The sequence below is a fragment of the Eurosta solidaginis genome, chromosome 2 (genome assembly GCF_040869045.1).
Source record: "Eurosta solidaginis isolate ZX-2024a chromosome 2, ASM4086904v1, whole genome shotgun sequence".
Lineage (NCBI taxonomy): Eukaryota > Metazoa > Arthropoda > Insecta > Diptera > Tephritidae > Eurosta > Eurosta solidaginis.
This window is the reverse complement of record NC_090320.1, coordinates 269,536,025-269,550,789: the sequence shown is the minus strand read 5'-3', so window position 1 is coordinate 269,550,789 and position 14,765 is coordinate 269,536,025. Positions and strand designations below refer to the sequence as shown.

At 37.8% G+C, this 14,765-nt stretch overlaps 1 protein-coding gene across 13 annotated transcripts in view; it reads right to left on the bottom strand.

Annotated features, from left to right (window-relative positions):
* Tep3 (Thioester-containing protein 3) overlaps positions 1 to 14,765 on the bottom strand; it is a 147,325-nt gene that overhangs the window by 91,403 nt on the left and 41,157 nt on the right. For 12 of the 13 annotated variants that reach the window (XM_067767964.1, XM_067767954.1, XM_067767953.1 and 9 more), the window contains exons 17-18: positions 13,437 to 13,792; positions 13,075 to 13,374 (exon numbers count right to left, since the gene is read on the bottom strand). In XM_067767964.1, coding sequence (XP_067624065.1) covers positions 13,075 to 13,374; positions 13,437 to 13,792 — 656 coding nt within the window. Of the gene's footprint in view, positions 1 to 8,792; positions 9,106 to 13,074; positions 13,375 to 13,436; positions 13,793 to 14,765 lie in introns of those variants that run through there. The other variant, XM_067767965.1, reaches the window with a different exon arrangement.

The following is a 14,765-nucleotide window of genomic DNA, read 5'->3' as shown; positions in this document are numbered from 1 at the left end:
GATATCGAAAAATTGGCCGTATTCATAGTCGGATTTCGCCCATTTTTAATACCAAGATAAAGTGAGTTCAGATAAGTATGTGAACTGGGCGTGGCTTTAACCGGTTTCGCCTATTTTCACAGAAAACTGTTACCGTCATAGAAGCTATGCCCTTACCAAATTTCACAAGGATTGGTAAATTTTTGTTCGCTTATGGCATTTTAAGTATTCTAGACAAATTAAATGAAAAAGGGCGGAGCTACGCCCATATTGAAATTTTCTTATTTTTTTTTGTATTTTGTTGCACCATATCATTACTGGAGTTGAATGTTGACACAACTTACTTATATACTGTAAAGATAATCAATTTTTTGTTAAAATTTTACTTTTAACATTATTTTTTTTTAAAGTGAGCATGTTCGCTATCCGATTTGGTAATTTTTATTTAGCACATATATAGTAATAAGAGTAACTTTCCTGCCAAATTCCATCATGATATCTTCAACGACTGCCAAATTACAGCTTGCAAAACTTTTATATTACCTTCTTTTAAAAGGGGACGGTGTCACGCCCATTGTTAAAAATTTTACTCATTTTTTATTCTGCGTCATAAGGTCAACGCATCTACCAAGTTTCGTCGTTTTATCCGTCTTTGGTAATGAATTTTCGCACTTTTTCGGTTTTTCGAAATTTTCGATAACGAAAAAGTGGACGTGGTTATAGTCCGATTTCGTTCATTTTAAATAGCGATCTGAGATGAGTTACCAGGAACGTACATACCAAATTTCATCAAGATACCTTAAAATTTATTCAAGTTATCGTGTTTACGGGCGGACGGACGGACATGGCTAAATGAATTTCTTTTTTCGCCCCGATCATTTTGATGCATAGAAGTCTATATCTATCTCGATGCCGGACCCGGGACTAAACAATTTACGGGCCCCCTATAAAAAATCCACTAATACAATTGATTAACTTGAATTAATGGCATGCCATTCATGAATAATTAGTGATGGATTCCATCAAACAAAATTTTTGCCACATCAACCAAATGATTTTTGGACTAAGAGCTGACAATAAAATTAACATAGAATATTTACTATTTATGTATACTATTTTATTGTAACGTAGAAATAAAATTCTCTTTTAACAGCCGCATATTGTTTCAAATAATCTTTTCTAGTTATTTGGCAACATTTCTGATAAATTTAGTAATGATTATAAATTTAAATTATTCAATATAGAAAGTTCGGATATCAAAGAGTGGCTTTTTTCGCTGCAAGTTTTTTTATAATAATATCAAAACTTAACCGTCTTGCCAAAACGGATTCAACGCAAAGCGTGGAAAGTCCTGAAACTCGCTCTTGAGATGAACACGATCCATGAAAGTTTTTGCTTCTTGAAAGAACACTGAACAAACGTTCTGCACTAGCTACAGTGACAGGTATAGTGCAAAAGATACGTAAAGCAACACAAATGTTGGAGAAAATTGTATACAGATTTTGAACATATGTAGATGGCATTTAGCAATTCCAATGGTGACAGACCTTTATCAAAATTTGCAAGTGAATTATTTCGCATTTTAAGCTTTATTTTTCGACAAATTTTGCTGCGCTCACCTGAACCGTAGTTTCATCCATATCTTCATATTGCCACAAAAAGGAAAGCGTCTCGCTCAAATTCCTCACAGCTGCAAATCGATCAGTAATGCCAGTGATTACCGAATCAACGATCACCAGGAATGTATTGCTTTTAAAATCAGAGTCTGAATCATTATCATCTCATTTAAATTATCTTCAGAACGTCTTTTGGGTTTTCTCTTTCGGGTCCGGAAACTTTGGCAAGATGTTTAATTGAATAGCAACTGTTTTGCATTCATTTAAAATTGTTTCCCATTGGTTCCTGATCAACTTCAAATCAGCTAATACGGAATTTAGATGTCGGAACTCAACATCTATGGTGGCGTCTCTAGCTTGGAGGACCACGTTTCTTTCTTTCGTGGTAGTTAGTATTTTGAACCAAATTGAGGACAGCAGGATACATTCGAACTTGTTGATGTACTTGAGAATGCCGGTAACATCTCCGTATGCTTGTGCAGTCAAATTTGGCTTTTGGCTGAAAGACTATAAAGAGAGCTCGGTACATTTTTTTTGAGGATGTCCCATCGTTGTGTAGTACTGCTGAATATAGTAAAACATTTTTGTACAACTCCAAAGAAAGTAATTGCAGCCGTACAACATCCTGCAGCATCAACACCATATAAATTGAGACCGTGGGTTGCACAAGGCGAGTAATCAGCATTCGAATTTTTGTCTAGAATGTGACGTAGTGCTCCGTTGTAAGCTACTTTCATATTGGCGCCGTTATCGTACCCTTGTGCACGACAATCTTTTAATAGGATTTCATGTTTACCTAGAGTATGGCAAATTAGATCAGCGATTTTCTGACCAGTTTTTTGGTTACAATTCACGAAAGCCAAAAACCGTTCCGGAATTGTAAAATTTGTTGCTTTCGTATTGAAATGGAGTTAGCGCAAAATGAACGTATTCAACGTGACTAGCATCAGGCATAGCATCAACGATAATAGCAAAATACTTGGCTTTCTTGCCTTGATCTTATTTAGTTTCCCTCACGAGATTTGCACAAATTTCTATAAGCTCGTTCTGAATGTCTGGGGAAAGATAATGAGCTTGTAAACGTTTGTGCTGCTGTTCTGAAATCCTAACATTCTCCAAATGATCTCTAAATATCGGACCATAATGGCTTATGTCATCTTAGATGCCCAAAAAATGTTCATTGTTTCGTTCACCAAGATATATACTTTCGCCATTGAAAGCTAGGACTCTTTCACCCAAAAATAAAATAGTGTCCAAAATTCTATATCAAATTTCTTTCCAGTCATCGACTAGCATTTGCCGCGTACGGTTGTATTTCAGTTGCATTCTCTATTTGACTTTACCTTCGCACTTAGTGGAGTTTCTTGTAAACAACAAATACCGCTAACTAAAATTCCTTTAGCACATATTGTGTTTTAGAGTGCCCACGTGCTTCAAATATAGTGCAATCTTGGTTATATTTAACTATGCCCCCCGGGGCAACAAGCATTGGGGCAATAGGTTTTCTATTTTAGAAAACAGCCCCAAAGCTATAAAAAAGAATATCCAAACCATTTGATATTTTCCCTAACCTAACACCCCCTACTAACCTTCCTAATCCCAAGTACGTTGTAGTCTCTGCCACTGATGAGAAAAAACATTCATCTCTTTACTCGTGCTTTGCTGTAAAAAGATCTCTAGAGTTCATTAGCAGAAACATTGAAAAGGTCACAGAACTTGGGGACGGCAGCCTATTGGTGCTAGTGAAAGACAAACAATCCGCTGATAAATTCATTTTTGCTAAACTACTACCAGGAATTTGTGAAATTAAATGCAAATTTCATGAAAACCTTAATTTCGTACCTTACTATCCTTTCCGATGAAGAAATCACAAAGGAGCTAGCCTCCGAAGGAGTGGTAAATGTCTTCAAGTTTAGAAAAATGGAAAATAACAAAGCTGTACATACTGGAGCAATACTGCTCACTTTCCACCCATACAAGCTACCAGAAAAAATCGATATTTCATGGCACAAAGCGCGAGTAAGGGAATATTTCCCGAATCCTATGCGTTGCAAACAATGTCAAGAGCTAGGTCACACCAAAAAGCACTGCCATAAACCTGCTCTGTGCCAAACATGCAGCTTCCCACCCGACGATGACAATTGCGCGCGTGTTAAATGCGTCAACTGCGAAGAAAAACACCCATCGAACTTTAACAAATGTGCAAAATTCCTTGAACAGAAAGAAATTTTAAAAATTAAAATTCAGCGTAGATGCACCATGAAAGAAGCAAAAGATGCCTACCAGGCACAATTTCCTAGAGCTTCAGCTCCATTCCCTTTCGCTGGAGTAACCAACCCCAGTAACAATGATACCACTCACCAAAACAACACATTACTAAAAACAAAGTAACTAATAAATTACCTGATAATAAACAAGTAAGGAAGGTTAAGTTCGGGTGTAACCGAACATTACATACTCAGTTGAGAGCTATGGTGACAACATAAGGGAAAATAACCATGTAGGAAAATGAACAGAGGGAAACCCTGGAATATGTTTGTATGACATGTGTATCAAACGAAAGGCATTAAAGAGTATTTTATGAGGGAGTGGGCCATAGTTCTATAGGTGGACGCCATTTAGGGATATAGCCATAAAGGTGGATCAGGTTTGACTCTAGAATGCGTTTGTACGATATGGGTATCAAATTAAAGGTATTAATGAGGGTTTTAAAAGGGAGTGGTGGTTGTTGTATAGGTGGTCGGATTTTCGAAATATCGCCATAAAGTGTGACTCTAGAATTCGTTTGTGCAATATGGGTATCAAACGAAAGGAGTTAATGAGTATTTTAAAAGGGAGTGGGCCTTAGTTCTATAGGTGGACGCCGTTTCGAAATATCGCCATAAAGGTGGACCAGGGGTGACTCTAGAATGTGTTTGTACGATAAGGGTATCAAATTAAAGATATTAATGAGGGTTTGAAAAGGGAGTGGTGGTATCAAACGAAAGGAGTTAATGAGTATTTTAAAAGGGAGTGGGCCTTAGTTCTATAGGTGAACGCCTTTTCGAGGTATCGCAATAAAGGTGGACCAGGGGTGACTCTAGACTTTGTTAGTACGATATGGGTATCAAATGAAAGGTGTTAATGAGTATTTTTAAAAGGGAGTGGGCCTTCGTTCGATAGGTGTTCGCCTTTTCGAGATATCGCCATAAAGGTGGACCAGGGGTGACTTTAGAATATGTTTGTACGATATGGCTATCAAATGAAAGGTGTTAATGAGTATTTTAAAAGGGAGTGGGCCTTAGTTCTATAGGTGGACGCCGTTTCGAAATATCGCCATAAAGGTGGACCAGGGGTGACTCTAGAATGTGTTTGTACGATAAGGGTATCAAATTAAAGATATTAATGAGGGTTTGAAAAGGGAGTGGTGGTATCAAACGAAAGGAGTTAATGAGTATTTTAAAAGGGAGTGGGCCTTAGTTCTATAGGTGTACGCCTTTTCGAGATATCGCCATAAAGGTGGACCAGGGGTGACTCTAGAATGAGTTTGTACGATATGGGTATCAAATTAAAGGTATTAATGAGAGTTTTAAAAGGGAGTGGTGTTAGTTGTATATGTGAAGGCGTTTTCCAGATATCGACCAAAATGTGGACCAGGGTGACCCAGAACATCATCTGTTGGATACCGCTAATTTATTTATATATGTAATACCTGCCAAGATTTTAAGGGTTTTTTATTTCGCCCTGCAGAACTTTTTCATTTTCTTCTACTTAATATGGTAGGTGTCACAACCATTTTGTAAAGTTTTTTCTAAAGTTACATTTCGCTTCAATAAAACAATCCAATTACCTTACCATGTTTCATCCCTTTTTTCGTATTTGGTATAGAATTATGGCATTTTTTTCATTTTTCGTAATTTTCGATATCGAAAAAGTGGGCGTGGTCATAGTCGGATTTCGTTCATTTTTCATACCATGATAAAGTGAGCTCAACTAAGCACGTGAACTAAGTTCATTAAAGATATGTCGATTTTTGCTCAAGTTATCGTGTTAACGGTCACGCGGAAGGGCAGACAGACGACTGTGTATAAAAACTGGGCGTGGCATCAACCGATTTCGCCCATTTTCACAGAAAAGAGTTAACGTCATAAAATTTATGCCCTACCAAATTTCAAAAGGATTGGTTAATTTTTGTTCGACTTATGGCGTTAAAATTATCCTAGACAAATTAAATGAAAAAGGGTGGAGCCACGCCCATTTTGAAATTTTCTTTTATTTTTGTATTTTGTTGCACTATATCATTACTGGAGTTGAATGTTGACATAATTTACTTATATACTGTAAAGATATTAAATTTTTTGTTAAAATTTTACTTTAAAAAAATTTTTTTTTAAAAGTGGGGGTGGTCCTTCTTCGATTTTGCTAATTTTTATTAAGCGTACATATAGTAATAGGAGTACCGTTCCTGCCAAATTTCATCATGATATCTTCAACGACCGCCAAATTACAGCTTGCAAAATTTTAAATTACCTTCTTTTAAAAGTGGGCGGTGCCACGCCCATTGTCCAAAATTTTACTAATTTTCTATTCTGCGTCATAAGTTCAACTCATCTACCAAGTTTCGTTGCTTTATCTCTCTTTTGTAATGAATTATCGCAATTTTTCGGTTTTTCGAAATTTTCGATATCGAAAAAGTGGGCGTGGTTATAGTCCGATATCGTTCATTTTAAATAGAGATCTGAGATGAGTGCTTAGGAACCCACATACCAAATTTCATCAAGATACCTCAAAATTTACTCAAGTTATCGTGTTAACGGACGGACGGACGGACATGGCTCAATCAAATTTTTTTTCGATCCTGATTATTTTGATATATGGAAGTCTATATCTATCTCGATTCCTTTATATATGTACAACCAACCATTATCCAATCAAACTTAATATACTCTGTGAGCTCTGCTCAACTGAGTATAAAAAAATAAAACTTCTTTTGACAAAGAAGCAGATAACAACACTTGTGATTTCGATGAAGCCGCAAGTGTAGCAATGATAACCTCAGAAATTTTGCCAACAAGTCAAGAAACCAAAATTACTACCGAAAATAAACAAATAACAATGGATTCGCGTATAACTCGACTGAGCCAAATTCTACCATAGAATTTTCCAACGCAGATTCAGGAGACATCCTAAACGTCAGTTTTGCTAAAGATTATGGCCTTTAATGTTCTTCAAAGGAACATAAAAGGAATATTCAACAACATGAATGAATTACACCTTCTAATAAAAGAGCACTCACCTTCCATTATATCGATTATCGACTATTGCTATCGAGGTTAACATGAATGTTAAATTTACCATCATATCTACGTGTATTACCCCCCAGAAATCGTTTAGCGTAAAAGACCTCTTCGACTTGTCATATGGGATTAACACAGATCTTTTATTAGTAGGAGACCTCAACGCATGGAGTCCCTTGTGGGGCTCAGAATCCACCAATCAAAGGGTAAAAATAATCCAAGATTACTTGCTCTCAAATAACTAGATGGTGCTAAATGACATGGCACCAACGCATTTCACAACACACCAGACTTTCACACATATTGATGTGTGCCTATGCCCCGCTAGTTTGGCCCCAAAAGTATCTTGTTCTACTCTCTCTCAACTGCATGGAAGTGATCATTTCCCCTTGCTCACCAAAATTCTGTTAGCTAGGTCAAAACCGGGGACACCAAAACCAAAATTCATTATAGAAAAGGCAAATTGGGAGAAATTTCAACTCTCGGCCAATGAATCCACGAGCAAATACCCATTGTCCTCTAATCTGAACAAAGAAGCCAATGCGTTGAAAAAAATAGTACTTACAGAAGCACACTCAAGAGAAAACGCAAGACCGTACTACCATATTAGTCATCAATCCTTCAAGCGTTAAGAGAAAAGAAACAGAAGCTTTGGCTTATATATAAGAAAGATAGATTTCCTGAAAATCTTGTTGAATACAAGAAAGCGAACGCAATTTTTAAAAGGGAGGTAAATGTAGCTAAAAGAGAGAGTCTAGAAAAACTAACGGAGGGGATAACACCTTCCTCAGATCCAAAGAAAATCAAAGCTTTAGTCACAGATGAAGGAAAAATATGCTCCGCGGCAGAAATAGCAAACCATCTGGGCGAGTTTTGGTCTAAATACTCTAAAGAATCTAATTTTGAGCTTTTGTTTCACATAAAAATATGATCTTAGAAAGCGGTTACCATAATGGTACTCCATTAACGCAAGCGAAACTAATTGACTTGCCCATAACAGAATTCGAATACGATTTGGCGGTAAAAAACATGTCTGGACAAACTCCAGGCAGGGATCGCATTTCGTACCCGATGCTTAAAAATCAACCGCAGAAAGTAAAACAAAGATTAATTGCGCTCTACAACAACATTTTAGAACAAGGTTTATTACCACACACTTGGAAAAATTCCACTGTCATTCCGCTTCCAATGTCGAAACAATGCACATCACTTGCTTCCGGCTATAGACCAATATCCCTAATTCCTTGTTCAAGTAAAGTTATGGAAAAAATCATAGCAAAGCGCATCATGTGGTTTGCCTCGTCAAACGGTCTCATCGATCCACACCAGATTGCCTTCAGGGAAGGTCAAGGGACAATAGACGCACTCCTGATATTTGAACACTTTTCCACAACAGCTCTAGCTTCTAAAAACCATGTTTCCATCCTAAGCCTTGATTTTGAGAAGGCTTACGATAGAATCGGTGCTCATATCGTTCTTCGGCAACTAGCCGAATGGAAGATCGGAAATATTATATATAACTACGTAAAAGATTTTCTATCCAATCGCTCTTTTAGTGTCAAAACATGTAATAAGTATTCTAAAAATTATAAAATATTTAATGGTATACCTCAGGGTTCACCGTTGTCGGTAGTATTACTTATAGTAGCTTTCGATGAAATTAATAAAATCCTGTCTCAATACAAAAGAGTCCATAGGATTATGTATGCAGACGATTTATTATTGTTGAAAGGACTTATCGGTGGTCCAAAGCGATTTTTCTCAAATAATTTCAAAAATAACCAGTTGGTCAAACATCTCGGGAGCTAAGCTGTCATACAACAAATGTACAACTTTCCCCATTTGTAATAAAAAGCTCTGTCCATCAATAAGTCATATTTTTAATAATGTCGACTTTGTTAATAGCAGTAGTCTTAAGTTTCTGGGTATTGTATTTGACAAAAAGCTTACATATAAACTCCATGTCGAACCTTTAAGAACAAGCTTAGATAAACGATTAAATGTAATAAAGTATTTATCATCGAAACATTGTCTGCTGCATCAAACAACTTTAATACGCATAACAAAAGCGCTGATTTTGTCAAACATCGACTGCGGCTTAACGTTATACAGGCACTGTGCGCGCAGCATCATGAAACGCTTATCACCACCATACCACGCTGCAGCGAGAAGAAGCTTGCGAGCATTCCCGACATCTCCAACACGGTGCATACTGACAGAAGCAGGGCTTCCGACTGTGGAAGAAAGAACTAATCAAAACAGCTTGAAGTTGACCCATAAGCTCCTACACTGTAAAAACGCGATTCTATGTGAAACAGTGAATTCAGTTGCAAGAAATAGCAAAGTATTACGCCGTATTTCAGCCATTGCAAGGTGCATCAACACAGCGAAGGAAGCAGGCATTCCTATTAAGCCAGTAAAAGTGAACTGTAACACTCCTCCACTCTGGACTAATATACAATCGTTTGTTATAACCGATATGAGCAGAAGCAATAAGAGTACCATACCGGCAGCAGTTTATAGACAAATGTTTAAAGTTATCGCAACAAAATTTGAACAGCAAGATTGGCATATACCGGCGGTACAAAAATTCATTCCACAACAGCTTTCGCGGTGGTAGATTCCAATCACAATACAATCACGGTCGGCCACCTACTACCATTCTATTCTGTATACATTGCAGAAGCTAACACAGTACTTCGCGCAACTCAATTTGCTCTCGGAACCAAAGAAAAATACATAGTATGCTCAGATAGCTTATCGACCATACAATCCATCACAAATATGTCCAGTACAGATAGCCTGACAGTAGCAATACGCAAAACACGTTTACAAAGCAACAGTCGAATAAAAATCATGTGGGTCCCAGGCCATGTTTCAATAGCTGGAAATGAGCTTGCTGATGAAAGAGTTAAGTTAGCAGCCCAAGAACCACTTATAGTTCAAAACTTTATATCTAAAAAGGATATCTCCCAACTGGCCCAAATACACATACTTAAAGTAAAACTCGAAGATTGGAAGAATTATATCCACCACTACTCGAATATAAACACCAGCGGAAAGAGTCCTATATTCCCGATTAAATTCACCGGCAACAATTTGAAAGCGTTTATCCGACTACGCATAGGACACACGATTATTACACATGAGGCAGTTCTTAAAGAATCGAGCGTGTCACAGTGCCCCCACTGTAATGCAGAAACCAACTCTGAGATTCATCTCCTCGACAGATGTCACCATTTCGCAATAACCAGAGCAAGCCTATTTGGAAATACAAACCCTTCTAGTTTGTTAAGAAATCATAATACTGTTTTCACACAGAAACTTAATGATCTAATTTCACCTTCTAATGAAATCGTAAATTTTTTGCTTTCACACAGAAGTAACTGCTCGATTAGTATGAAGGATGAAATGTCAAGCGAATAAAATGACAATGCTATATGACAGACAATCATGGCGGAACGATACAAGGTGGCAGCATGGTGTCATACCTACAAACACAAAAAAAATTCCATGTACTTGTAAATTCGACGGACAAATGTCAAAATCGTACTGCGCCGGTAGTTGATTTATCAAATCAAATAAAAAAGGTTATAATCAGCTGTTCGATGCGGCCACCTTGTATCGTTCCGCCATGCAGACAACGACATTTACTTTGACAAATGACATTTTTAAGCACTGAACACACCAAAAACTAAGAAGCGGAACGCTGCCAACAGAGTTGCATTGTGCTTTTGACTTCATTAGGCATTCGATTAGCTACTAATGAAATAATTATAGATTCGAATTTTGTAGGGAAGATTGAGCTCAATAAGCGTCTTAATGTAGAAAACTGCCTTTATTATTCAATAAGCCGTCTGTGTGAAAACAGTATAACGCTGTATCTATAGACTGAAATGAAATGAAATGAATTCCTTAGGTTAACAGATCTTAAGAAATTAATCTTTAACCTTTAGTTAATCTAAGCAAAAAGTGTAACTTAAAAAAAAAAAACAAAAAAAAAAACGAGCCGAAGGTGTTCTTACTAGTGCTCCTTTTTCCAGTAAAGAAAGCATTTTGCTCTTCTTTTCTTCTAATAAATAAATAAATAAAAAATATTTCTTTCCACTTTTGAGTTTCAGTGATTAGCTGTTCATTGATAAGTGTATCAATTGTAGCCTCCTTTTGAATTAGATTTTGTAAAGATCTCCATTGAATGTAACATTTAATGTGATCTTGAGTATTTTCGTGTGATGGCAGTTTATCGTATAGCTTCTTCCATACCTGGAATTTCGAATATCCGCAGAACAAATTTTAGGTCGATTTAAAGTATTGGTGCTTAATAGATGACATGGTAGGCGATAAAAAGCATTGCTACTGGCACTCCACACTAACCAGTCACGGTCCCCTTTCTCTCCATTTGGCAAGATTCTGTTTAGCAACGAGGTAGGAAATGCCTCGTCATGACAATCACTTGGAAAAATAACAGGACACTTTTGATGGCCTCGACGAATTATTTCGTTGACTTCTTCATATCGCAAAAACTCATTATTCACGGTACCGATATCGAAGTCGTTTAAATAATCTGGCCTTTGATACAGAGTTAGTGGTATTGTTGGAAGACTTTTTGAAGATGTACCTTCATCAGTGTCACCACGAAAACTTTATTTTGAAATTCGGCTAAAAATTTGCACATGGAACAACTAAAGACTCTCTTGAATTAAAAAAAAAAATTCTTAATACCTCTAAATCGCGGGCCCCCTGGGACCGGGGTGAATCCCCCAAGCGACATCCCAGCAGACTTTTGCTTAATGTGAACACCCTTCCCAGGCCCTTTGATCTGGCATTATACTGGCGTTCCATCAAAGAAGGAGTCAGTACATTCTTTTGGAAACAAGAGAGCATTAAAAAAGTTCTGGACCATTGTAAAAACTAGGTTGAGCAACTGCAGTTCACATAAGTACTTCACTTTCTTAAACGATTGCTATTTAAATTTAATGGATGACCACAAACCCTTTGTGCAAAAAGCAAAAGCATTGAATCTTTGAATCCTGAAAAAGCTTCTTCACTGCTGGGATACCTTCCCAAAATATGTAGGTAATATACGCCCATCATTATGCTCAGGAGTGTTGCTGCTATCAGAGTAATAATGCTATACACTTGACCTCATAACATGGTATAAGGAAAGTGGAGAAAGATCCTGAACATCACATTAGAGACGTCAATACCAAACACAAGTCTGTGCAAGGACCAATTGTCCTATCGCTTTAGTGAAATCAAGGAAACTGTCATACAGAGGATAACACATGATGTGAATATTGAAAGCTCTAAAAGGTCTCAATACGTAATTCATTGTGTCTGATATGTCAGTGGTTTTCGACAGCATGACAAATCACGGCTAGCTGAAATATAATAGTTGTAGCCGCGAGGAGAGTCTGCGACCACTAAAAAATGCTCGTAAAGATACTGGCATTTTTAATGAATCGTTTCAATAAAAACGGCGAATGCTTGCATGCTGGCTGCCTGTGTACAGGGCATGCTAGAGATATGGTGGAAAACCTCAAGTCATTGCTTATTCACGAGGGAGATGTTGAGTGGTATTCCACTATTTCTTGTGGCCAGACTATGGCGACTGAAATTGGTAATGCAATGGACCCTCCCCGAAGGCCTTAGGGGGTATTATCAATGTTGATGGTCCTTTGCCGGATGCAGATCCGATACGTTCCGGTAACAAGCACCATAAAGGTACTAACCCGACCATCTCGGGAACGATTTGGTATGACCACATGAAACCTTGGCCATAACGCCCTCCCACCCTTTAAATCCATGACGAACTTTGGGTCACCAGAGCCTCGGCTGTTAAAGAAACAGAATACGCCACGAGTAGGTGAGGTTGACAACTGGGTTGGAGAAGCTTTATATTGCGCTGGCAACCCCTTGAATCGATTTGGTATTTTAGTCGCTTCTTACAACAGGCACACCTACCGCGGCTATATTCTAAACCCCTAACCCGCTGCGGCGTATACACCTTGATCAGAAGAGAAAATGGAAAGAGAGATTTATTGGCCCCCCACATTTAGGATACCGATACCGATGAGCAACTGAAATATTATTTTAAAGGCATAGAACTGTCCAACAAAGATTTGTTAAAGATAACGTTTTCAAATTTAATCTATCGAGTTCGCAGCATAGTATGGGGAAATAATAATTATAATAGCCCCTACCTTTATCCTTTCGCTAGATTCCAGTGTTGGCAGTGTTTCAGTATCCACAACAAACCCGCTGGGTAAATAAATTTCCATAACAGCCATATTCGAACGGCTCGCATCACCTTCGACTGGTACAAAACTAGCACACGCTGATAAATGCAAATAATCTGAATGTGAATTGCGATTCACTGTCGGATCGAGCACAAATCTCGGCCAAGCGCCCGTTACATTCGTATAATAACTGTAACTTAATTGTGCGAGGGCCATGCCACGCCCAGTTGCCGATATCGTTAGATTCTTTATCGTATTCGGAAGCTAAGTAAAAATAAAAGAGTCTTGTGAGTATTTTGAAATTTGTATATTAATTACAATACAACCTCATAACTTTGTAAGACCAATGAATTTTGTCCATTTACATTGAGCGTAGTTTCAGCACCTTGTCCATATTGCACGCTGACTTGCACATTATTTGCTTGACTTGAGAAACGTACACCGAATGCTGTCAATGCTTGAATGCCTACAACCGTATCCTGAGATGATATAAAGCCGCCGAATGCATTACGTTGATCTGCTAGCCATTTGAGTACTGGCAATGCATCACCGATTAGATTGTTTTCGAGTAGCGCAAGTGCAGCATAAGATGTGATTTCTATGTTAACGGAGCGTGTACGATTGTACCAGGGTGATGGTCCTTCGGCTGTGGGCGCTGTTTTGTTCCACCATTTTTTGCCATCTGTAAAAGTATAAAGTTTTTATTGTATTCTTTTTTGCTGCTTTAAATTTTTTTATATCGTGAAACGAAATTTTTTCGCTTTTAGGACTATGATGAGAATCTACATCTAACTTAGAGTGTCTAGACCCTTTTAGGAGGCGATTACTGCTGGCTAAAGTCCTTTTGGAGACACTAGCTGACGTCATCGTGTCATACGAAGAAAACGAAAGTGGTCGTAAATAGGGAAATGCAAGTCGAAGTCACAGTGTTACGTTTAGACATGAACTTTGTTGTCAGATATAAACAAGCATCTCGTGGTGTTCAGCATTAAGGCGATGATAAGGACTTTTCCTATTATGTGAGGCCGAATGAAGTGAGTGCGAGAAGATGCAGATGCTGTCTACTGGAAATAGAGCCCGAAAATTTTATCAGAAAATACGGGATATGATGAAAAGTATGAAGACCGGTATTCCAATCACTGACGAAATAATTAACATTTCGCCAATATCACTACTAAAGAATAACAAAGCGCAAGGAGACGTAGGACTAACATTCGATCTGTTCAAAAACAGCTTTGCCCACACCCCAGGAAAGGCAATAGCTAAAATCGAGGTAATTCTCGAACGGATTGGACCTTATCTGACCAATTTCAAGAACAAGACGAAATACGTGCTGACATCAAGAAAAAATTCAGCGCTTCCGGGCGTCGTAACTTTTGAAATTTAAAAGTCATGTATCCAACGAACAAAATTTCATAAACCCACCGGAAAATTTGTCTTATCAACAATTCCTATTTTGGGCTGAGAGGGCAACCGAAAATTAAAGTCTTCTCAGAGTCATAGACGATGTTGAAAGAAGATGGATACTCGGAAGAAAAGTTCTTCGGCCGATGTATGTTTCTGTCTGTAATGATGATGTTAAGACTGTCATCATACCTATCCAGAAAAATGGCGCGGCATCAACGGCAATGTCGAAAAAAGGTGGGATAACCATT